Source organism: Scardinius erythrophthalmus (genome assembly GCF_964197995.2).
Source record: "Scardinius erythrophthalmus genome assembly, chromosome: 9".
Lineage (NCBI taxonomy): Eukaryota > Metazoa > Chordata > Actinopteri > Cypriniformes > Leuciscidae > Scardinius > Scardinius erythrophthalmus.
In genome coordinates, this window is record NC_138229.1 from 15212378 (window position 1) to 15238654 (window position 26277).

Genomic DNA, 26277 nt, shown 5'->3' on the forward strand with positions numbered 1-26277 from the left:
CTTTCTCTTTCTTTCTTTCTAACTTATGCAAAATAGCAGACATTTATATACTTATTTCTGGTTACAATGTAGTCTATTACTTGTGAACACTATAAAAAAAATTCATACTGTATGTAAAACTGTGGGAACCTTTTCTGATATCTAGCAAAGAATATGGATGGGCGATATGACCAAAATCTCCATTTTACTTCACAGTAACAATATCATGGTTTCACAATTCTCAATATCAGTTTTGAAGTCCAATGCTTTTAAAGTAATTTTATGTTTATCTTATGTAAAGTTTATTTGTTTCTTTAAGTTTAAAATTTTATAATAGAAATTTTATCTAAAAATTAAAATTAGAATTAATTTTGATTAATTTGATACTATTTACCTCTTTTTGATTTTTTTTTTATGTACAATAAAACTAAAAGCTAAAGATTTTTATGGAGTATCATTCATCAGTGCTTATTTTTCCACTCCAATGTTCCAATAATTCCTGCCCACTAAAAGCTGCACGGATATTTGCTTACCCCACAAATAGGCCTATCTATGTAAACGATTTAGAAAGTCATCAATTCACACTTTATATCATCACTATGATATGTAGTGTCATATCACCATGCAGCCCTAACATGCAGTAATGCTTTAAACACATTGACAAGCTAGTTGATAAAAATCAACTATTCTTTATTTTATTCTTTCATTTTAACTGAAGTGAATAATGCACTATTTTAACTTTAATCAACCAGTAGAATTGATCATGACATTCTCACCTTAAATAAAAAAAAGAAAAGATTGCTGTAATAAATAAAAAGATCAATGCATAATCTGCCAATCAGATTTAGCACCACACACAGGGAAAAATCGGAATATCAAGTGTTTTTTCAGATTTCAGTGCAAGAACGTCAAGTCATAATTTCGTTTTTCGAAAAAAAAAAAAAAAACACGGAAAAAGGAGTTGTTTTCTCGTTTTCATATGTGAAAGCAAAAACAAATGAAGAACGATATCTGGACCGTTACACCCCAATGGTACTGAATATTTTTAACAGCTACAACATAGGATATTGGCTCAAAGCATAATAACAGGCACAAACAATACAGTTAAAACGTATGAGTAATGTTGGATGTAACAGTCATCAGTGTCCTGACGGAATAAGACAAACCAAAGTGTGAGGTACAGAAAAGAATCCAAAGTCTGCTTATGAGGACATGGTTTATTTTATTAAAGGCATAGCTGATTCCAGCGTTTACAAGTGTCCACAAAGAGACAAGAACACAATAAATCAAGCCCATTATAGAAGGAGATATCCTCAAACCCAACTATTCCCTGACAACATCCTCTAAAAAACAAACAAACAAAAGAATTTGATTGGATATCTCCCTCATCCAAAATACAAGGCATTCTGAAAGATGGATTTCATGCAGAATTTCAAGAGTGGCAGACTTAATTCAGGGTTGGGACAAACTTTCATAGTGGTAAATTTAATGTAAAAAGCTGGCTGTTATTTTTTATTTTTTTAATTATTATTATTTTTAGCTTTATTATTGGAATGTTATGTTACGGCCCAAAGGCGCAAGGCTGTTGTCCTGTGATCAGCATTGTAATGTACATCGCTACAGAAGCCACAGTTAAAAGATGGATACTGGACAACAGGGAAAAATCCACATTTACAATGCAGTGAGATACAGGGTATCAAAAAAAAAGCACATTCACACAAGACTGTGCACTACAAGTCCATCCAAAATAAAAGAATGTTAGACGTCCACAGCAACCAATCAGAGCACAGGCTTCTGAAAACTCCTTGCTGAACGATTAGAAGAGGAAAACAAAAAAATGAACAAAATGGGGCCTCAGCTCCCACTTAAACTTTGCTTTGCTTGTAGAATTATTTTATTTTTATTTTTTGCAAATGATACTTTGACCTAACTCAACTTTTAAGATTCCACGTAATTATTAATTCCTCTTTTTTTTTATACAATTTTAAATGCAACAAGAGAAGCACAATCACACGGCAAATAGACACATCATTTAAAGTTTGTCTTTAATAAAATGTTCTCTACTCAAAAATAAAAACACGCTTTATTCTCATCATACAAGAGAGTACGTCTTTCATATAACCTCCGAACAAAAACGCACTGCTTAACCAGGAAGAATTAACCACTGTGAACGCATTATAGATTTCTCAGCCTATCCAACGCTAACCCCTGGCCCCAGAACTTTTACCAAACAGTGGCACCCATTACAGGGTCTCGAAGGCTTACTCAGTGCTATAACCTCTACTGAAAAGAGAACCGTTAGTTTTCAAAACAATATTCGATTTTAACCTTGAGAGAGGAAATAAACAATATTCGATTTTAACCTTGAGAGAGGAAAAAAAACAGGCTGCAAACAGGGCGTCTGATGATGATGACGTGAGTCACTTGACGCTAACCTGAGGCAACTGATGATATCCATTCTAAGATTTCAGAGTGAAGCGTCAGCCTGATTACTGCTTTTCCTCTTTTTTAGTGCTTAGCATAACGGGAGCGCGGGAAAGCATCCTTTCGGAGATCCGGTCTGTGGTTTTTAAACCGATCGGAGTACAGTTCCTGTGGAGATGGTACCTGAAAGAAGAACAATTCAGTGGCTGCGAGGTTGCTGTGGGAAAATGGGCTTCCCCGGCTCGCGTCCCTTTCTGACAAGCCAACAGCGTCGCAGCTTGACCTGTTCGCCTAAGTTTCCCAAACCTTCCCTACAGTGCCAAGGTGACCGCGATGCTAACGATTCCTTAAAACAAAAATAGAGAAAGAACAACAAAAGGAAGAGAGAAAACACAGATCAGGCACAAAGAGAGCTGATAAAGCTTAAAAATATGAATAAAAAGGCAGAACAGGAACAAAAGAAGCCGCTATGCTGGTAAGCTAGAGTAAAGAAACGAGGAAAGGAGGGAGAAGGGGAGGCACACATTTATATCGAATGAACTCCCCCGTTAGCAGTAAACTATTGAACATATTTACTGAATAATATTTCAGAGAGCTAAAACTGCTACAGAACAAGTCACAAAATACAGTATTGTTAATAATTGCAGTCTCTATTGCAGCTAATGATACTACATCCTACATCTATAGTCTAACCCCCAACTCCGCTTGATACTGATTGAGCTATAAATGTCGCTATGAGCTTCATAATGGTTCGAACTTTAGAGACTTTCCCTGTCCCGTTCACCAAACTCTTCTTACAAATCAACAGACTGTACATGACAACACCATGATCCATGCCTGTGCCAATCTAAGTCCTAATATTCGAGCACATTCTCTAGATGCGCACGTTCATGCCGATTGCATCATCCTTCATTCATTCCGTTTTTTTATTTTTTATTCTGGACATAGCGACACAAATCCCTCTGAGAAAATGAATCCAGACTTGGAATAAAACAAAACCACTCCTTTCATCTTTTTTTTGTCCCTCGTAAAGCCACATCTGCTGTCAATAAACATCCCTTTCCGACACGCACAGCCACACCTAACTCCTCCACGTGCGGCGTGCCGGTCGCACAGAGCGATTTAAGCAGGTGGCATGTGGGCGTCTAGTCCAGAGTCTTAAGTCCAGATGAGACGGGAGAATGACCTTTGACCCCCAGAGGAAGCGAGGTGGCAATCAGAGAGAGTTTGTCCCCTCAGAGTCAGTGTTCTGCAGCGGCTACGTGCTGAGCAGCGTGACAGGTCAGGTGCTTGCACGCCCTCGTTGCCATAGAGGCACAGGGAGAGAGACAGACAGAGTGAGTGAGAGAGAGAGAGGAGAGGAGAGGGCTGCACGTCCCTCGTCGGTCAGGCGAGCGGTTCATTTTGAGCCTGTCGCTTCACATCGTTCGCCGTCTCCAGCCTCCGCGCGCAGATAATGCCGGAAATTTCCGATTGGAGCTTGTGGTGTTTCACCTCTTCTGTTGAATCATGTTTGACACAAGTGCGTCTTCCTGTGGGCTCTCAGTGTGGCGGGTTCATGTTGCCGTGGCCACGCTGCTGCTTCTGTTTCTGCTGCATCAGGAGCTGCTCCAGCGCAGACGGACCGGGCTGCATCATAGAGCTCGACCAGATTGACTGCAGAAAAAGGGGTAGAAGTAAAACAACCAAGCAACTGACAAAATATGTTGTAGCACATCTGCGGTTAGAACGTGTAGAAAATAATGCTCACGCTACCTTGAAACTGTCAAGGAGGACAGTAGATGAGTCCTCCATTGGCATGTCCTGGGCTGCCCAGCTGCTGGTTGGCGCCCCCTGGTGCCAGCTGTTGGTCTCTGACACAGAAGAGGACGAGGCAGAGGGCAGGTAGTCCAACCCAAAACCGCTCACACCTGAAGATAGTCATATTTACATACCAACCATAAAATGTACATATTCAAAAATGATTAACAGTTAATTAATTACTTAAAATAACAGAGGCTAGCAGTGGCCAATTATACATATAGTACACAGTAAATATGACATGACAGCGGGAAGCTGGATTTAGCTCATCGTAGTTTGTTGCTCACTCATACGTGTCCATTGACAGCTAAACTCTCCTATCCACACCTCAGTTAACACGGTTTAGATCATTTGCACAGAAAGACAGTCTTGCATGCACTGTACTTTAATTTCTATGATATAGTGCAATTTTTTTTATTCCAACAGTATATTTAAAACGTATCATAGGTTTTGCCTATCCATTTTTAAACATTTGTTAAAGTTGGAGAAGAGGTCCTGTGCATCTTCTCAGGTTTCATTGCTGTCAAAATAAAAGTCCTTCTCGCAATACTTACTGGCAAAACATTGGCTATATGTACTATATTGCCAAAAGTTTTTGGACACCTGCCTTTTTGGCACGTGAACTTTGACGATACCATTCTTAATCTGTAGGGATTAATATGGAGTCGGCCCAGCCTTTGCAGCTATAACAGCTTCAACTCTTCTGGGAAGGCTTTCCACAAGGTTTAGAAGTGTGTTTATGGGAATTTTTGACCATTCTTCTAGAAGCGCATTTGTGAGGTCAGGAACTGATGTTGGACGAGAAGGCCTGGCTCTTCTCTAATTTATCCCAAATGTGTTCTATCGGGTTGAGGTCAGGAATCTGTGCAGGCCAGTCAAGTTCCTGCACACCAAACTCGCTCATCCATGTCTTTATCAGGGTATATACAGAAATTCTTAAGTTGAATTTAATACCTTTTAATACCTTTTTTAATACCTTCACAATATTTTTTAATACCAGCACGACTTCAAGATGCAACTGTAGCGGTATAAAGTAATGAAATATCTTTCCAAAAATAATAAAACATTTCGGTGATTATAACTTAACTTCAACCCTGGCCTGGACTCAAAAACCAACACAGAGACAGATAGAGATTAGTGGCCGATCCTTTCTTGCCCTCTTTTTTTTTTTTTTTTAAGCTGTGATTTTACCACTTGATTTCATAGCTTTGTAAGATAAAATCCTTCTTTGCTAGACCTAATAATTATTTTGGTCTATAATCATATCAATATCAAAAAGTAGAATAAAAAAGTATAGCATTAAAAAGTTTATTTTAACTAATAGTGTAATTTTCTACCATAAACTGTACAATTGAATAAAATTAGCTGCCAGATAAAAAAATAGCTATTAGATAACTTGCTTTGCACTTTTTTTTCTGGTTTCACCTCACTCCAGTCTAAACTAAATGATTTTTTTTTTTTTTTTTTGGTAATGTTTCTACACATTATGATATAAATAACCTGAAAATACTAGTAGTATACATACATGAATACATGTATTGTTTGTTCATGTTACTTAACAGTGCATTAACTAATGTTAACAAATACAACTTTTGATTTCAATAATGTAGGCTACTAGTAAATGGTGAAATTAGCATTAAGATAGATTAATTAATGCTGTAGAAGTGCAGTCTGCAGTCTAACTTATTAATAGTTAATGTTAATGTAGTTGACTAGAGTTTAATAAATGGAACCATATAAAATGTTACCGATCTGTTACACACCGATTCAGACGTCTCGTGAGTTCAGTGTCGGACAGATCAGTTATTTTAAGCATTCATTAAAGTGAATCGGTTCAAAGGAGTCATTAGTTCGTGAATTATGCGATGTGTCATTAGCGGACGTCTACGTGTTGTGTGACTATCCCGGCAGTTAGGACATCGCACAAGTTTTGTGTCAAACACAGAAAACATTTCATTACTGGATAGTTTTGTTTGTTTATTGAAAATGTGGTTTATGTCAGCTGAATGGGCGGAACGCTTTTCAGAGAACATAAGGCAGTGTATTTTAGCACAATTCACACCCAGCGGTAATGCAAGAAATAAATATCCGAATGCGCCACGTGAAACTTCGGTCTTCCGACCTTTTACCATCGTGTGTCAATAGATTTTGATTAATATGAGCGAGGGCGAGAGAGCAAGAGAGGAGAGAGTGCGCGCGCCCGCGCGACCGGGGCTCTTTCTCTCTGCTCATTCTTTCAGTTAACATGTCATGCACCCTGTCAGCGCAGCAGTCATCTACATTAGGCTACTCACCGATCAAATAAGGCTTTGGCGGCCGCCAAAAAATTCAATGCAGTAAAAACCCCGAATGTCTCTTAAATGACTGAAATAGAAGCGAACTCGCGAACAGGTTTGGCAGCAAGCCAGCCGGGTAACTTACCCAGTTTGTTTCAGCGCGCGCGCGAACAAAAACCATGTCACATGATATCGCTCAGGTTCTACTCGCAACCTGTAAATAAATCCACGCGAATTTTAGAAGAAACGCCTGCACTTAACACAAATTGAAACTCATAGGCCTAGCTGGATACGGGTTCGAAAATTTAATACCTCGACAGATGACATTTATTACTTTTTAAGACTTTTTAATGGCCTTAATTTTGGCTAATTTCATTTACTACCTTTAAATACTTTTTACAACCCCGCGGACACCCTGTTTATGGACCTTGCTTTGTGCACTGGTGCGCAGTCATGTTGGAACAGGAAGGGACCATCCCAAAACTGTTCCCACAAAGTTGGGAGCATGAAATTGTCCAAAATGTCTTGATGTATGCTGAAACATTAAGAGTTCCTTTCACAAGAACTAAGGGGCCAGGGCCAAGCCCAACCCCTGAAAAACAACCCATCACCACAATCCCCACTCCACCAAACTTTACAGTGAAGGAGTGCTTTACACCACTGCATCTGACGCTTTGCATTGCACTTGGTGATGTAAGGCTAGGATGCAGCTGCTCGACCATGGAAACCCATTCCATGAAGCTCTCTATGCACTGTTCTTGAGCTAATCTGAAGGTTTGGAGGTCTGTAGCTATTGAAAGTTGGCGACTTAAATTTGCTTGAATTCAATGAGCTCCTGAGAGCGACCCATTCTTTCACAAATGATTGTAGAAGCAGTCTGCATGCCTAGGTGCTTGATTTTATATGACTGTGGCCATGGAAGTGATTGGAACACCTGAATTCAATGATTTGGAGGGGTGTCCCAATACTTTTGGCAATATAGTGTGCTTTGGCAATATATAGGTCGACCACTAGAAGAGATACATAGAACCAACAGAGTATGCTCTCAGCATGGGAATTACCAGTCTTATCGGCCTTCCATCGGTCGGTTCCACGACGGTCTCTGCTGTCAGGTGTCCCAATGGGGCCGAAGTTGGAGAAGGGCAGGGAGCCGTGGCTGTGGGTGGGTGGGGATGAAGGCAGGCTGCTTGGGTTGGAAGAGTGAGGGGACTGACTGGCTGGTGTTGAGTGATCTATAGCAAAAGACAGAAACAGAATATTAATAAACCGATGCTGTTAGTTCACATGTACAAACCTAAAATAAAGGCTATGAATGAAATGAATCCTCATTATATGATGTCTCTAAGCCATCTAGTTAATGCTCACATACTACAGTAAAGCAAAATCACTATATGGTACCTGAGCTAGCAGGAAGGGAGGGGGACCATGGGGTTCCTTCAAATAGGGAGTAGAGTGAGGGCTCCTGGTGCATCATGGGTGCATCCGGCTTAGACGAAGGGGCCATATTTTTACCGTATGCCTCGCTAAAAATACTGTTGTTCTGATAGGAGCTGTCCTGTAAAACAGAGGACAGAAAAAGGAAAAATAGTATCAGGAAATTCAAACTTGGTTATTGTACTTCTTAAACAAATTAACTAGTCAGAGCTGGCAAAAAACCCCAGAAATTTTTAGTAACATTACCAGTCAGTGTATGGTTGGCAAGTAAAAATAAAGCAACATCCAGACCATCAAATACAAACTTTGGTAGTGTTTTGAAGGAAAACACTGCCACCTGGTGACTTTTGATTCACAATGCAAAGGTGGACAAAAGTGTTAACAAAAGCATTGCAGCTTTACCTGAATGGAAAATCGGGGGAGAAGAGAAGACTGCCCAATCACATCAGCTCCACTGTCTAGTCGTGATGGATTTGGCAACTACAGAGGGAGAAAAGCACAAAAGATGAGTACTCTGAAGAACATGCATTCCAACAGATAAATCAGTTTTAGGCAAACCACAGTACAAGAAAAAAATATATTTCTAGATCTAGCCACACATTACAACAAATGAAAGATATAGTACGTAATAGCACACTACTCATTTGATACATGTCCAACATTTGGGCACATTAGACTGAATTGGTTTTTCTTAAGATCTTAAAACCTTTTTAAAATGTAAAAGCTTTTTATAGACAAATAATAACAACTAATACCTAGATATTAATAAGAACCTCTTTCAATACTGTTTAAAAAGTATCCCAGGATGCATCTCATGATGTTACATGTATGCCATCACTGTGTTATTTTTTTAGTTACGATGACTTATTATACGATTGCTCTAATATATTGGAAAACAATAGGTATGTCCAAACTTTCAACTGGTATTGTAAACAGGGACCTGATTGTTTTTATCCATAGAAGCTCATATGAAAACTCTCTATCCACTCCCACCAGACGACAAGATAGGAGAACTACATACAAACATGTTCCTTCCAGGAGCAGAATTAAGAGGGCCAGCCAAGGCCTGGTAGAAATCATGAGGTTTAGTAAAGAGCAGCTCCTCCTCTTCCTCAAAGTCCGCCAGAGTCTTTAACAGGTCTGGGGGCAGAAGAGGGGAGCTCTTGTTGTCCTAGTGAGAAACGAGCCACAAAGGGGAAGGAAAGAGAGAGAGAGAGGGAGAGGGAGAGAGGAAAAAGGATGAGAGAAACAGAATGTAAGAAAATAGGAAGCAGCCTGTCAGAGCTATCTGAGAGAAAAACAGCAGCCTGTGAAGATCAGTGCCATTCTCAAACTGACTTCTGCTCACGGCTGGTGATAAAGCTCTTTGACTGACTCAAATGTAAAATAGTGTCACAAATGAATCACAGAATACTTCACAGCAGAGTTAGACAGAGGTGGAAACGTGAAAGAAGAGATGAAAAATTAGAAAGCATGCGCTTCTCCACAACCACTGAGATCAAGTTTCTATAAAACCCAATGTGGATGTAAATGATCCCCAGCTTATGCCGGAAAACCCATGATAATCACAGAGTCATACCAGATCTCTTTCAGAGGCTGAGCCTACATAAACCAATGGCAAGGGGAAGGAATTGACTGAGAATGATGAGGACTGAGGTCGTGTTCACATTAGAATACTTGCTTACTGTTTAGGGAACACTGCACCAAGCAGAATGCTATGAATAAATAATGTGAAACAGAACACACTATGAAACTATACATGTTTAAAGCATTAATGAACTACATTGCATGCTATACCTAATGTTGCATGTTTTAAATTAATGAGTGATGTCCAGTTTTTAAAAATGAAATTAAAACGGTTTCAATCCATATTTGATTAAAATGCTTTAACTCTTTGGTAATGCCTTAACATTACCATTCAAAAGCATGCATTAAATTGATATAAAAAGAGTGTGATAACATTTATAATCCAGAGATAGAATCCAGAAAGAAAAAAGATTAAAAAATCTAGATTTCCAAAAAAAAATATTAAGCAGCTTAATTGTTTTCAACATTGATACTAGAATATTAGTTCTCTCTGGTTACTTATGCAGGACTTCTCCAATGATTTAGTCCAGCAAGCTAGATTTAATTTCAGCGCAACGCCCACATCTCAAAGTCCAAACAACAACAGGTACACAGAACCAAATCCCTGTCCTACATTTATTTTTCTATAACCCATTACATTTAGCTATACAACACAATACAGAATAACGAATTTGTCACTACTGCTGTTTAATTGTGGCTTTAATTTTAATATTTCACAATATTACTGTTTTACTATAATTTTTGATCAAATAAATGCAGCCTTGGTGAGCATAAGATAATTCTTAAAAAAAAAAAAAAAAAAAAAAACCTTGAGCAGTTTTGGTAGTTTATGCATATATTTATTTATATTTAAATATAACATATATATATATATTTTTTTTTTTTATTGAAATATTTATAAACATATGTGTTCATTTTATTGTTATTGTTTTCTATACATATAGCATGCATACTACATGCTAAACTCATAGAAAACTAAAATACAATAGTATGCTATCATCATATTATATTAAGCCTAACACTAATTTCTTGTAACATACAACAGCTGTATAAACAGATGAAAAAGAGTGCTAACTTCATATGGAGGCCCTCTGGGCATGTTCTCCTGGTCGGGGCAGAAGACTCCAGGCTGACGTTTGCCCATCCTGTCCCCCATTCCGCTCCTGCCCTCTCCTCCCATGTGGTAAGGTGGCTCCCAGTAGAAATCCTGCATTTTGACCTCTGGAAACTTCATCTTCTTGTCCATGCTGGGCTGAGGGGGCTGCATGCTCATAGGGTGATCAAAGAGCTTCATTGGGTCCTGGGTGGGCATGAAGAAAGGCTGTTTGACTGGCATCTGCATGGGCATTTTCTGCATGGTGGGCTGAGTTTGGTGCTGGCTCCACATTTGACCAGGCTGTTCAGGCACCTGCATGTAAGCCTGCAAGGACAAAATAAAATGGAGAAAGTAGAGAAATTACCCAACAAGGTCAGCAACATAAGTGTTTCTATGTAGTCTCCATGGTAATTGGACCTCAGCATCACAAGAGCAAATTAAGTCGGCATTCATGTAATACCACATGCTTTAAATAAAGGCGTCACATTACCTGCTGCATGCTGTGATGATGTGGTGGACTTTTGCCAAGCTGAGAGCTCTGCTTGGTGGGCGACTGCTGCGGTTGCTGTTGCTGTACTTGGAGCTGCACAGATTGCTGCAAGGCTTGTTGGGATGGTTGTGGAGGGGGCGGCTGTGTCTGCTGAGGCTGGGGAGGGCCCTGGTTTAGGGCTCCAGGGCCTGAGGGCCTCTGCTGGCTGTAGGGAATGTGTGAGGGTTTCCCTGCCTGTACAGGATTGGCAGATTGAGGGTGAGAGGCGGTCTGGAGGAAGGGTGCAGGTACGGATACACCTGTGGGGAAGGTGAAGCCCGGGCTCATGGAGAATGCCACGGGAGGTGGGATCACATATGCTGGTGGAGGGAAGCCTGAAGGAGGAAAAACATGAGGAAATGAGCAATGACTGAACAGCCCATGTATAATAATGTTCAGGTGTGGCATGTATGAAAGTGTCTAAGTGTACCTGGTCTGCTGGGCAGAGGCGGGAAAGCTCCAGGGTGGTGGATGGGGATAAACTGTGAAGAGCATGTGGTTTGAGTCTGTGTGACTGGAGTCTTCCTCGCCTCAGACACTGGAGTCTTCCTTATCTCAGTCTGAGTCTTCACCTTGTAGCAAAAAACAAAAAGGAGCTTAAGTTTACACATTTGAATAAGAATTACAGCAAAATGAGGCACAATTGATTCTCCCTTACCTGTTTCCCAGCATCCGTTGTTTTATCATGACTGGTTTTCTTCACCTCACTCTTTCTTTTGCCCTCTTTCTTCTGCTCGTTCTTCCCTTGCATTCCATTTCCTTTATTGAATCCAACTCTGTCCTTCCCTGCATCCCTTTGGTGCTGGTTCCGGTTCTGTTCTCTACTCTGCTCGCGAGGTTTAATGTTCTCTTTGAAGGTGACCACAGGTCTCTCGCTACCATCCAGCCCACTGTTCTGGTTCTTTCCAGCCGAGAGGACAGACTTCAGGCCCTGCGTGCTGTCATTGGAGGTCTGCTCACCATTAGATGACTCCTGGAGGACTGGTGTGTCTTTTTCCTGTGGCTCTTCTACCACCATCTCAGGGATATCAGTTATGAAGAGCAGAAGGCCATCACTTATGCGACACTGGATCAACCTGTTAATATCAAAAGAAAAAATTACTTTTTTTGCACATATGCCAGCAAAAAGCTGAGAAAAATATTAAAACACAGGTCATAAGTAAAAAAAAAAAAAAAAAATCTGAATTAGTCACAAAAAGTTCAAAAAAAAAAAAAAAGATAAAAGAAAAAAGTGCTATTAAATGACAAAAAGAGAAAGAATAAGGAAAAACAAGAAAGGTGAAAAAGATAAAAGAAGACACAAATTAAAAAAGAAAAAATAAGCAAACATAAAAAAAATATGTATTTTAATGCATATTTTACAGCTAAAAGAACTAAGACAGTTTTGAAGGTGCCAAACTTCAGGAAAGTCCAAGAAAGACTGAAAAAGTCATGAATAAGAAATGAATGAAAGTAAAACAACAGCTCACCGTGGTTGGTTGTCAGCCACCCACTTGCCCTGGCTGATGAGTCTTTGGTGTCGGGCATGAACTAACAGGCTCTCCACAACACTCTGATGCCCTTTAGAGAAGTCTAGCATCCTGGAATCATTGAATAACAACCTTAAGAGAACAAACACAGCTAAAAGAGTCATGTATGTAAAATAAAGAGTCAAAACAAGAACAGTAATCAATTTATAATGAAGGTTTACCGCAAAGCAGGGCGAAGGGCCAGAAAGCCTTGCAGCTCGAACTCTTCGGGCAGTGGAATAACTGTGAAACAAACAATCATGACCATTAATGGAAAGAACTGTTCAAAAGATATTTCATAAGCAAATTTAAGAGTGTGATGCAGCACTCATACCTGATGTATTCGACACATCCTCCTCCTTAGGCTGAAAGCTGTTCAGAATGGACACCAGCCATGGCCAGATGCTGTGAAATGCCAAAGATGTGTCATTTTAACAGTATTCAATACCTCAAAATCTTGGCTCAGGCAGAACCATATTATGTGTCATCATGAAAAAAAATAAAACAGACATGGCATGCAATGGATTGTGGGTATTGCTGCTGGGATTATGCAGATTGCGGATTAAAGAGACAGAATCAGCCTTTTAAGAAACTACTACAAGTTCCCTACTAAATACAAACTCATTAAAAATGCTAAATCAACAGAACTACTGAAATTGAGCTTTTGTTTTGAAACTGAAATAAAACCTACATCTTCAAATAGCATTCACAGGGTTTCTGCAGGGTTTGGTCAGTCAAATTTAAGACTTTTTAAGACCTTTTTATGACCATTATGATTGAAATTTATGACCTACACGAATTACGAAAAATTCATTAAAATTCCTTTCAAAAGTTTTTTTTTATTTTTTTATTGACTTTCATTGAAAGTAACAAGATGTATTATTTAAATGCCTAAAGACAGCTCCAACACCTTCTTGCAGTGTGCAATATGCTTGATACTGATTATTTGCAACAGGCTTGAGCCAACTACTAAACACACCATCTTTGAGCCATGGCTCGTTAAATGTACACTTTCCCATTGTGATAGACCGGGAGATTTCAGTTAGGGCTGGGCAATATGGCCAAAAACAATTATCATGATAATTGTTTTATATTAGTCAATATCGATAATTATCACGATAAATGTCAAATCTTTATTTCTTTCAAATGTAAAGGCAGACTGTTGCTTCTAAGTGAAAGTTGTAGAAACCAGAGCATTAATTGTGGTTTTAAACTAACTTTACTCTTTACTGTCAGAAAATATAATGACAAACACTTGCTAAAACAGGTGAACATTTCACAAATCTGAGGTAGGACATTCAAACATTTGTCCTTAACAAAATAAATATCTTTATTGGGAAAATAATTACTTAGTTTCTGCATGTGCTAATAGGGGTCAAGTCTTGAAACAGGTTTGTGTTGCCTAACTTTGATGTCACGTATCTTCAGGAAATGTATGAAAAACAGTAGCCTAAATACATTATTAAATACTGTAAATATTCCATTAGTCCTTTAATACATTATCAGCACTAATAATATAATAAAATTCAATATGTATATCCCACATGGTGCAGTTAATTTTACTAGGCTAACGTTACAGTATATCCATGGTAAATGATGGGAGATTGTAGACTGAAAAGCCTTCTGACTGTATCGTTGTGCAGAGTTTCTCCTGTTGGTCAGCGCTGTTTCATCTGCCTTTAAACTGGTTTAAATAACTGAGACAGTGTGTTCTTCGCTGAATTCAAGCACTTCTCACTGGATCTTGTGACCGAGACCGATCAGAGTAAACGCGTCTGCTCTATTGAGCTCGCGCTGCGCTGCCGTTTGGACTTGGAGCCGAGCGGGTAAATGGTCCGTGTGGCGCGCGGTTCAAATGAGCGTTCCGCTTTTGGCGCATTTAACCTGTGCATTTAACATTATGCCGCCAGTGCATTTTCAAGGGGAAAAGGCAATGGCAGAACCAACGAATGAACGAGCATATCAATTTATGACGTGGCTAAATTAAATTTATGACCTTGTATGGAAAATCCGGACGTTTTTATGACTTTTTATGGCCTAAAATTCTTATTATTAAATTTAAGACGTTTTATGACTTTTTATGACTCCGCGGAAACCCTGCATTCAGCCCTATGGTGGAAAGAAAATAGAAGTCTTTCTTACTACTGGCGCTTGTCCATGGTACTTTCATTAAACACACTGGGTCGAAGTCTCAGCCAGTCCAGAGACACTTTGATGGCAGGAAGAGGGCATTCCCCCATGATCTCCTCTCGGTTCTTATTGAGTAAAGCTCGGCTTAGCATCACGCCCAGGAAAGACACTAGGGAAATAACATTTTTAACAGTAACATCATGGTTTCCAGAAAAATCTTTAGCAGCACAACTGTTTTCAACATTGATAATAGTAAGAAATGTTTATTTTGCACCAAATCAGCAAATTAAGATGATTTCTGGAGAATCATGTGACACTGAAGACTAGAGTAATGATGCTGAAAATTCAGCTTTGCCACCACATGAATAAATTACATTTTAAAATATATTCAATTAGAGATTGTTTATTTTAAACTATAATGTCACAATATTACTGTTTGTTTACACAGCATTTTTTATTAAATAAATGCAAACTTCTTTCAGAAACGTAAAAAAAAAAATCATATCCACCCCCAACTATTGAATGTGTAGATCTTTTAAAATTACAAGTGTGTTTAACCCAGGGTTTAGAAAGACCACAAAAGGGTTTGGACGCAGTGTGATATAAAGGACATACTGAAGAGGCCAAGGAGTTGGATCCAGCTGATCTGCTCGTCCGAGCTGTAGCTGTGCTCGTCTGCCTCATTGCTGAAGTCTCTGAGGTGGTGCAGTTCAAACAGGTTTATAACCGTGATGTGGACCAGCTGCTGGGAGCTGAAAGCTTTCTGAAGAATCAGCCTCTGTGGAGCGAATCAGTCAGGAGAATATTTGAGTATACAAATTCAGTCCAAGAAAATGATATGAAGTGCTATAGCTGGTGGTTTTGACTGCACCTGGAACTGCTCCTCTAGTTTCTCTCTCAGGGTGTTCAGCTTATCTAGGCTTTTGCAGAGATAAACATGGCCGTGGAACTTGATGAAGGCCTTAATGAAATCAGACACGCTCCATTTTGTTTTGACCTCATCACGGCTGTGGGTTAAAGAGACGCAAGAGAATTAAACACTAGTTTCTTACTTGTCTACGATAATGTGAGCAAAATATTATGATCCTATAAATGTAATAAATGTCTGCAAGCCCTTCAAAGACATTCTGACCTCTCAAGGGCCTTGGAAAGAGCTTTCTGTAGGTTGGTGGAGGCAGCAGGAAATGGGAATTTGACAGCAATGCTCCTGCAGTAGTAGAAGATTGTTGTAAGGTGATCTCCTTTGGAGGAGGCCAATATGGCCAGCTGATTGTAAGGTTGACCTTAGAGCAGAGGGAGAAAAGTTTCTTAATTCACTGTCAGTGGTGGGCTTGAGTATGTGAAAACATACAGAAACAGATACAAACCATTTGAGGGAACAAGTTGAGCTGCATGTCTGTAGTACGACTCTGCCTGGCTGGTTTGGTTCCGATAACGTGCTGTGGGTTTCGTAAAATAATGGACAACCAATGAAACCCCCCAGTGAATAACATCCAAATATTTCATATTTATAAAAGCTGGAGAGCAGGTTGCTAATGCTCTCCCCAAAATAGCTACAAAAACGTCAGCAACTTAGCAACCTCACCAATATCTCCGAGATGAACGAGACAGTGCTGGCAGATGTAAGAACAGGAGCTGGGCTGGGGCTTCACTATGGCACTGGTGCTGCTTTGTTTATTGCTGATGATGCCAAGCTGAGATGATTTCACACGGCATGGCAAGTCCACATTAAACACCGTGCACAGCTCCTGCAACAACTGAGAATCCAGAAAGAGATTTTAATAAAGGTCACTACAGGTCGTGGCAAACAGTCAACAAAGAATAACAGACTGACATCAATCTGCTTAACAATGAGCATTGAGCACTGTACAATAACACTGCTTCCTTGTGTTTATTTATTTATTTATTATTTAACACCATATCAGCAGCAATGGCTGCATTCATGGCAAAAGCAACAGCATATCAATAAAAAAAAAAAAATTATGATTACAATATCATTTCAATACATTGCTTACTTGTGTGTAGAATCCACTAGCTGCCTCAAGGAACAGGGAGAGATTGGCCTGTACTTCACTTCGATTGGGGTTGGCCCTGTTCTTAGCTTGACTCTGTAGTGTTGTTATTTGATTCTTAAAAGCATGGTTCCAGCTGAAACAGCAGTATTTGAGGGACAAAATGACAGTCAGATATTTTTAACATAATACACAAACTTAGACAAGGCATGATGCATGTAAATTATGCAAATCATTAAGCAATGTTAGTGCTGGGCGGTTTACCGGTTCATACCGAATACCGGTGTTTATTTTTGTTACGATATGAATTTTTAATATACCGCAATACCGGTGTATGTCGCTTTAATCGGAACGCGGCGCTGCGCGACACAGTCTTCACCCCTCATTTACAACACACGTCTGCGGCGCATTACAGCTGCGACAAGGTTTTATTCCGTCCTCCACGAGGTGCGTCAAAATAGACTAGGCGCCTATATTTAGCGAAGCGGCGCGGAGAGCCGCTTCTGGGAAGCTTCGATCTGAAACACAAGCATTGACTAGAATGGGCACGAGACGTGTGGGGGTGAGAGTGTCTTTTTTCTCGCGGCGCGCGTGTTTTTATACTGTATTAACGTATCTGAACTGAACTGACGGTCTTTAGAAAAGTTTCTTTGTTATTACGATTGAATCTTTCTTTATCTTTCCTGATAAAGCAGTGTTTATGAGCGTTGCTGCTTTGTGTACAGCCGTTACCGGGGAAACCACTGTTTCTGCCGCTCCTAAAGCGCGTCCTGCTGGCACCTCTTTGTAAACAGCCTTGCAAACCTGTATTATTAATATTAGTGTGGATTTTTTCTATAATATTCACTCATGACAATAAAATAGGGCATTATAAGTAAATCTACTGCAGTATTTCCTCTCTCACTCAGTAGAAAATGTGGTTAACACCCATCATGCTTGAAAAAAAAAAACGGTAAAAACCGTGAAACCGGTATAATTTAGAAAAAAACCGTGATGTTGATTTTTTGGTCAAACCGCCCAGCACTAAGCAATGTATTATCATTCTTACAGATCTTGTTCAACTTTCTTGTCCAGGGCGTACTCCAGGTCCGTAACCAGCATTTTCTGGTACAAGTCCTGAAGAGCCTGCCGTGATGTCCAGACCTCCGCAGCACCAAGCTTAGAATCTGCATGACATGTGGAGTGGAACATGTTAAAAAGCTAATGCTGCAGCGGCACTGTAGAATGTGACTGTGTCTAACAGTGCCTTTCAGTTCATTTGGAGAAAGATCTGCACGTCTTAGTAACCACATCCAATGCCATGGTTACCAAAGTGACAGGGATAAGATGACAAATATGAAACAGCAATAGACTCCAAGTAAGCTCATACATCACATCAATAGTTCTAATATGTGCAACTTATGACCATTGCCATTATATTATTATTTTAAAGATCACAAGTTAGATAAACGCATCAAAATAGCATGCTAATAAATAAAAAGACATTGACAAATGTTTCAAGTCCTAACTAAATAGACTAAACTAGAGATGGTAGCACATACCTGTCATGTCAGCCTTCAGGGCCTCTGCCTGCCTGCTCAAAACAAGAAATGAATATGTTAATGAGGTGATGATTTAAGAGAGAATCATTGGACAAGGTCTAGTGAACACATCTCTGGAACAAGCACAAGAGAATTCCAGTTTAAGGGCTTCAATGTTAGACTATATATATTCACAAACCCAAGGCCATTTTGCACCTAATTTTTATTTGTTTTAACGGACCAATAAGCACAGTTCAAGTGATGACACACAGCAACATTAAAGAAATGCCATTGGTCTAACTGACGAAGAAATGTGCCAAATAAGTAATTGGCAATAATAATAACTTCTTGTTAGATATTTTAGTGGTTGATTTGTTTTTGCTAGCCTGGTCCTGCTCATGCGTGAGCATGACACTGAACTTCCACAGGAATTAACTAAAAACGCTCCCTCTGCATCGCACCAGTGGACACACACCATTACGCCATATCACAGCGGCCGTTTCAAAGAAATTAAGAGGCAAGTGTGTCAGTACATTACTGAAATAAGTAATGAGGGGCCTGGCTGGTGGGTATGTTCAAGTTTGTATCCAGTGCCTTCAGCTGGATGACGGCTCTAGTTATAGGCCCTTATTTCTTTTTTTGGCTACATACTGATAGGCCTGTCGCGATAATTAATATATCGACTTATTGCACGATATATGCCTATGACCTCAATATTTTTGGTGACGTGACATATTGCCCTTTATGTTTACATTTTGCCGTTCGCACTGTCATCTCGTCTGCTCTCTGTGTCAGAGGCGAAAGTGGGGCTCAGGCAGCTCTTTCATTCACACAGCGGATATCGACAGGTGAAAAGGCGGCGTCATTTTGAGGCGTTTGGTAGACAGTTACTACCGACAGTTTGGTAGAATAAATCCACATTTAAAGCCACAATCCACTGTTCCGGTACATAAATGTCACAGTGCGAAATGGTGCACGCTCACAGCTAGTATTAAGGCTGTTTCACATGGGACACGACACGCTCATATGAACATCTGACAACTGGGTTTGTTTTTCAGCAATAGTGTGAACCCTTACTTACTGTCGAAGGAAAAACTCCATACAAGTCCCTTCTGTGCATAGATGTTTATTTTATACTTATTAGCTACTTATGCAATTTTTTGTTAGAAAAAGTTAATATACTATTTTTATAAATATTATTTTTTATTTATTTAGGATATTTATTTTTTGACAGCATTTTCAGTATCTAATAGGGGTGTAACGATATTCGAACCGAACCGAAAAACCGCGATACAACAGCCACGGTTCGAACCGCGATACTCTCATGTCGAACCGAACGCGCCCCGCCCCCTGCTGCCCAACTCTCACTTCACTTTGTCACAAAACTATTTTTTCTTCCTTGACATTTGATTAAATAGTAATTAATGAGTACACTTTTAACAACTAATAAGAGCTGTAGTTTTAATAAATATTATTATTATAATATTATTTACTAAATAAAGTGCATGTCACGTGATTTGGGTGATCGATCACGCTCGGGAGTTTACATACGCACTTCAGGATGGCAACTCCACGCCACGGCATATTGTGATTGAAGACCCTGCGGTCACAACCACTGACTGATATTGATACAGCAGCAACAGCAGCAGTGCTGATCAGGAATCTTGAGAATGATCACCGACACCTGTCATCATCCGATATGATGACATATCACAGCTTTTTTTAATCATTGTTTGATTTGCGAACATAATCCTTTGCCGTCTGGCCGCTTCCGCTTCAGGCCTGACTCGTCTCGCGCTAACGGTAATTCCCTTTCACTGTCCACGTTTTGATTTCGGCAAATCACTTTTGGCGAATGCAAACAACGTGATTATTGTTCACGAGTCCAACATCCAGCCACGCAAGAAAATATGTAATCTACCTGAGGGAATAATATGCTCACAAAACATTTCTGATTATTATTTGTTTAAAACGGTTTTGTCCACTATAACACTAGTATAACACTATAAATGTACTGTCACTTTTGATTAATGTAATGCATCCTTGCTGAATAAAAGTAGGCAATTACTTTCTTTAATTACTTTCCCCAAAAAATAATCTTAACCTCAAACTTTTGAACTGTAGGCCTATGTATAATGTTAAAAAAGCTTTCCATTTCAGATAAATGCGGTTATTTTGAATGGTGGTTTGTTTGTAATGTGACATATTTTTTTGTATGACATTAAAATTATTTTTAGAATTAAATTGTACATAAATAGGTTAAGCAATACAAATGTGTTTGTCTGATAACCTTTTAAACATAGCCTATACTTAACTACAGTTTGCAGACACTGAAATTATGTACATTGTGCGATACAGTAAATATTTTGAGTGTCCCTTATTTTCCTATAAAGAACCACAATTGTCCCGCATTTTACTTTTCTGAAGTTGGCAACCCTACTCAGGTGTGTTTATTTCTGACTAGTCAGTGGAGACATTTAGGCTATTTCATTTTAGTTAACTCAGGTGTGCTAACTGCTCTAAAGAAAACATGAAGCCAATGTATAAAATTAATAAAGTTAAGTTAAATTATTGTTGTTGTTGTTTTTATTAAGTTAAAAGTGAATCTAGTGTTATTATTGCTGGTGGTGCCCTGCCATGAACCCTGCCCCCACAGCAAACAGAACCGAACCGAACCGTGGCTCCAAAACCGTGATATGAACCGAACCGTGGCATTGGTGTATCGTTACACCCCTAGTATCTAAATATTCTTAAAAGTTAAAAGAATTATTGACAATATCGTTTATCACAATAATTTCTGTGACAATATATCGCTCAACAAAAAGTAGTTATCATGACAGGCCTACATGCTGACATCTGAAATCAATGTATCTCATCCCCATAATTTTCATAATTTATTATTTATGTGGTGAAATGCTGTGTAATAAGTGATATGAATGACTGTATACCGTATCTCTTAAATGTCCGTTTAGTTTGAACTTGTCGCGCTGCAATTGCTCTCTCCGCAGAAGCTTTGCGTTTAAAGACCTAATAAAATATTTCAACTCAGATCAATATTTCATGTCTAGTTATTTACTTATGTGGCAAGTAGCCGTGTAATAAGCGGGAAAATGTACATCCAGCCGGTGGTTCTCTCAAAATATTGAACTTTATCCCTTAGGCCTACATAAAAGCCTAAATTCAATCTGTTAATAAACGGAGCAATTCCAAGAGGGTCCTCACACCATCAGTGCTTGGGCCCTAATGATCCCCTGTGGTGAAAATCAAGTTTTTAATTTTCTTTATGTCTATGTGGTGTTTTCAATATGCTTTAAGACAAACCATGTGCAAACTCAAAAGTCAACACCACTGCAGAGTATTTTCTCCTTGAAACTGCAGTAAACCAAAGACAGTCTCAAAAACGTAGTTTGACATCGCTGGTGTTTTCGGACGTGACAAACTACATGTAGCCAATCACAACAACGTGAGGGCTTTAGCATATCATCATTACTATACTGCGAAGCTGGGGAGCGTCAAGAGAAGCCAGGTTATCCAGATATATTTTTATGTATATGATGTATAATTCAATGTTATGATGAACTATTTTTCTCCACTAATGTTCTACGTTTTTCAAAGCAATTGTACAGATACTGTTTTTAGAAGGCAGCTGTCTGACTCTGAGATGGCGAATGGGAACAGGGTTTGTGTAATATTAGCAAAACATTATTAGCTGTTTGATAACATAGCCCAGCCAAAGGCTAATCATATTAATTACCGTTATTTGTCCGACGTTGTAGAGAGCGATACATAAAACGCATTATTACCATTCTGATACATTGACTTGTAGATGAGCCTGTATGAGTGAGTGAAGGCCGGGCTCATTTGCATAATCATGGATACACGTATACTAAATGAAGCAAAGGTGTAAAATTACATTTAATATATATTAAGGCATGAATACAGTTTTTTCACAGGAAAAAGGTTTAAATATGCCACTTGGCATTGGCATTTTGGTGATCAAACATGAGTTTTAAGGAATAAAATTATTGACTACAGGGTAGGGGTGTAACGATTCCCTCATGTCACGATTCGATACATATCACGATACTGAACTCACGATACGATATTATTGCGATACTCCAAAACATATGATAAAAGGTTAACAAAAAATGCACTGTTGATTAAAATGCTAAATCTGATATTACATTGTGTGTGTAAATGAATATGCCTGAAATTCTGGAAACACAGCACAATAGAAACACCAGAATAACAATATTCATGATTCTGAAGCTGAAAATACAGAATTATTTTAGACGAATATTCCTGCACTATAGATATATTTAAAATAATGTAGGCCACTTTTTACACAAAGATTCCCCCATTTTATTATTATACATTATATTCAACATTATATATAGTAGTTAAATGTAGTACTGACACTAAAACTCTGAAAAAAAAATTTTTTCTCACAGTAATTTTTATTTTGGGTGAATTATCCACGATACATATTGTTGCATTTTTGTATTGCGATATATTGTGACACGATATATTGTTACACCCCTACTACAGGGCTTTAAATTCAACAGTGTAATCAGACTTTAGCCATTAACTCTTTCCCTGCCATTGACAAGTTATCTAGTAATTCATGAGACAACGCTTCCCTGCATTGTCAAGATTTTACAGCTTTTCGTGTTATCACTGATATACGGTAGGGGGCGCTATTACACATCTCCTGAAAGAGTACAGTATCTCCAGATCAAAACACAGGCAAAGAAGCAGCAGAAACAATGGATCTCATATGCAAGCAGATGCATTTGAAAAATAATGCGATCATCAACAATAAACAGCATATAAATCTAAATGGCCTAATGTTACTGAATGAAATGTTGCCCAGGAAGTGCTATAGGACTGTGCAAGCTTTGGGGGTGTTGATGGACTTGATCTGCTACATCTAGGCCTAGCCTATGTTTTGATCATCGTACTGAATCTGATCCAGATGTAGTCTTTGACAAAAATAAAATTTTCTCAGCTTTTTGCTCAAAATGTAACTTTTTTATGAAACTTCAAGTGTTGGTGATAAAAAAGAATGCATGAAGCTAGAATGAAACAGATTTTTTTTTGTTTAAAAGCAGAGAGGTCTGTTCTTTCTTTTGATATAGGCCTGTTGCATGTTCAGATATTCACACACAAAAAAAAATATTCTGGGGGCCATGAAATTGTGAAAATTACCAAAAATACTGGCGGTGGCTGGCAACATTAAAAAAAGGAAAGAGAAAAAAAAATACAAAGCACAAATGTCAGGGCAAATCAACACTTCACCAGGGCCCAAAAACACCCTCAGACGGGTAAAAAAAAAGCCAGCTTGATAATGTTGCATTGGTAACACACATCCAATAATAGTTGAATACAATAGATGAACAGTACAATAACAATGTACAAAATACATCATAGAAAACAAAACATTAGCAAGGCATAAAAACAATGCAGCACCGGACCAGTTGGACAAGAGACAATTCAATCAACTGACTTGAAATTCTCTAGCACACTACCACAACTTGACTGTCGACCTCAAAGCGGTCGCATTCATAACAATTGGTAGATCTCTTGCTTTTACGGGGCAAGAATTTAAATCCATGAAGCAGCATCTCAAACAGCTCACAATTACCAAATTGAGTTCTTTTTCATGGCTTACTGCGCTTAAACGAACACACAATACACAAAAATACACACAAAATGATGTCAAAATGCCAGTGTTGGTGAGTATTCTCATGAACACAGTAGAGTGGCCCGGTAATAAAGCTTTAAAATACTATCGATGCCACTGTATTTTTTAAATGGTAGTATTGTCAACTCAATACAGTACCGCAAGTAATGTTGTATGTGCGGCAGGTAAACTATTTAAAACATTATTCTGAACACGCATGTCTGCAAAAACATCACAAGAGTCTTTGAGTGCTGTTGCCTTTCTGCTGTACCCTGTGTAGAATAATTCTCATCTTATGTGGTATTGAGTGTTTCCCGACGCTTCAGTTTATTTTGTAAAGAGACGTTGCACATAGTTGTTCACGGCACGCTGCAGTTTATTAGGAGACATGGTCTGAAAGGATCTTAAAAATAAGCTGCTCAAACATCACTTTTCAACATTATAATAGATTTATATAAGAAATGTATTCTCGCAGTTCGTCCGTTGCTCATCTGACCACTTCTGAAAGAGGTGTAATAGTTCGTTTCTAGAACCATCTTTGCGATAAATTCAATTCTATTCATGAACATAGCAACATTTGCATACTCGGTTCTTATCAATCATATAAAACCTTAAAATGTGATTTTAACATTTGTAAATGAATTGTGTGTCATAATATACATACTGCCCTCAAGTCAGAGGTGGAAATTTGAATATATGGGGGTAAAAATGCTCCTGTATGAGTTGATAGCAATATCACACAAGCAAGGGTGCCGTTTTTCCTAATATTAGCACGTCTGCAAATTTATTTGTGGACCTCAATCTACTTATTTGTGAATAATTCCATTTTTGTGAATCTCTTTACATTCATTTCATATTTATTTGTAGTACAGGACCAATTCTAACCCCATAATTTTAGCACAGCTTCAAATAATAAAAAAAGTACATGCCTAATGTTGTCAAAAAGTCCCTTCCAAACATTTGGGATTGCATACTAAATGAAATTCCTGTTACAAACAGGCAGAATGAAACCACACACCTAGATCAGATTAAATGTTGTTATGCAAGCCCTATATGACATTAAAGCACAACAACATAAAGCTTTTCTGCTGTCTCTAGTCAGCAAGTACAAAACCAGAGTACTGAAGTCATCTACTGTGCTCAGTCACTTTAGAGCTGAGATGTGCCGTCCAACTGTCATCACATCACCAACATTTCTTTACAAAACTCCTTAACAACAAACGCATCTACTCGGCACACAGCTTACAACCTTTCACGATCAAATGGCCTGGATTTGTCATTATCAGCCGACAAATTTATTTACATACTCCCTCGGTCGATTCGTGTCACACTGTTTTGAACCAACCCAAGGTTACAGAAGTACATCGGATACTAAAAAGAAAAACACTGCCTTGCAAACCAGACATTCTCACAGATAAAGTCATCTCCTAAGAAATCCTACATGTTGATTTTGATCTGAATGTTATATGTCAAAATCAATGCACGCTAACGGTTAGGTAAAACTATCGAGTGACACGAATAAAACAAGGTCAAAACACACTTGTCATTCACATACCTTACATAAAACAACATAACAGCTTTATAAAAGCGTAATGATCATATCAGTTCACTGTCACCAATGGCTCATCACTGTAATTCGTTATTCATGCTGAAATGAAAGGAAAATGGAAACCTATGTAACTAACGTTAGCAGATACGCAACATATGAAACCTTGTTTTGGTTAGTTTTTTCGGGCTAATTTGCAAACATAATCACTCACCCGAAGCTTTGCGTGACTAATGTAGCGAGCATGTGTAACCGGATTGTTTTCTGACTTCATCCAGTGGTATGTTTGTAGCTAACGCGGGCTAACATAGCATCTAGCATGCCCTCCTACAACAGCTGCTATGTACACACGAATTCTCGTTAGATCAAGTAAATGTCGCGATTTGCCTAACCACCCATCTATCAGTGTTTTTGGTAACAGTCCGGACAATACGTCATCCACTTCTGCTTGTATTCAGTTTCGTGTCTCGTTTACAGGCAAGCATGCTAACTAGCCTAGCGTCAAGCACTAGCACTGACAGCCAATGCTAGCCGAACAACATTCCGATAAACCACATTCGGCCTCAATGATAGAAACACGGTCTCTGTCGCCTATTCGAGTCTGAGAATCTCCGGATTTTACTCACCGTAAGTATTGGGCGCAGAGGTTCATCCTGTCGGATCGCCAGTCTTTTAGACAACGATAGGTTCACAAGCTAAGTCTACTCCCGTCGCCATATTGTCCATCACATCGTCATTGGTAGAAAACGGTCC

At 38.9% G+C, this 26277-nt stretch overlaps 1 protein-coding gene across 4 annotated transcripts; it reads right to left on the minus strand.

Annotated features, from left to right (window-relative positions):
• Positions 1–1179: 1179 nt before the first annotated feature.
• smg7 (SMG7 nonsense mediated mRNA decay factor) lies at positions 1180–26277 on the minus strand. 4 transcript variants are annotated; one of them, XM_081375510.1, is made up of 23 exons: positions 26151–26276; positions 18317–18348; positions 17824–17941; positions 16779–16911; positions 16349–16520; positions 16131–16202; positions 15896–16046; positions 15635–15770; positions 15379–15541; positions 14776–14932; positions 12968–13038; positions 12816–12876; positions 12595–12705; positions 11784–12201; positions 11556–11697; positions 11087–11460; positions 10576–10920; positions 8935–9084; positions 8316–8393; positions 7878–8034; positions 7541–7711; positions 4159–4313; positions 1180–4059 (listed from the first exon to the last, which is right to left on the minus strand). In XM_081375510.1, exons 1-23 carry the CDS (start codon positions 26174–26176, stop codon positions 3946–3948), a joined length of 3507 nt encoding a protein of 1168 aa, XP_081231636.1. In that variant the 5' UTR covers positions 26177–26276; the 3' UTR covers positions 1180–3945. The 4 variants fall into 4 exon arrangements, with proteins under 4 accessions (XP_081231636.1, XP_081231635.1, XP_081231638.1 ...); XM_081375509.1 differs by having other exon boundaries at positions 12595–12726; XM_081375512.1 differs by lacking the exon at positions 8935–9084 and having other exon boundaries at positions 26151–26277.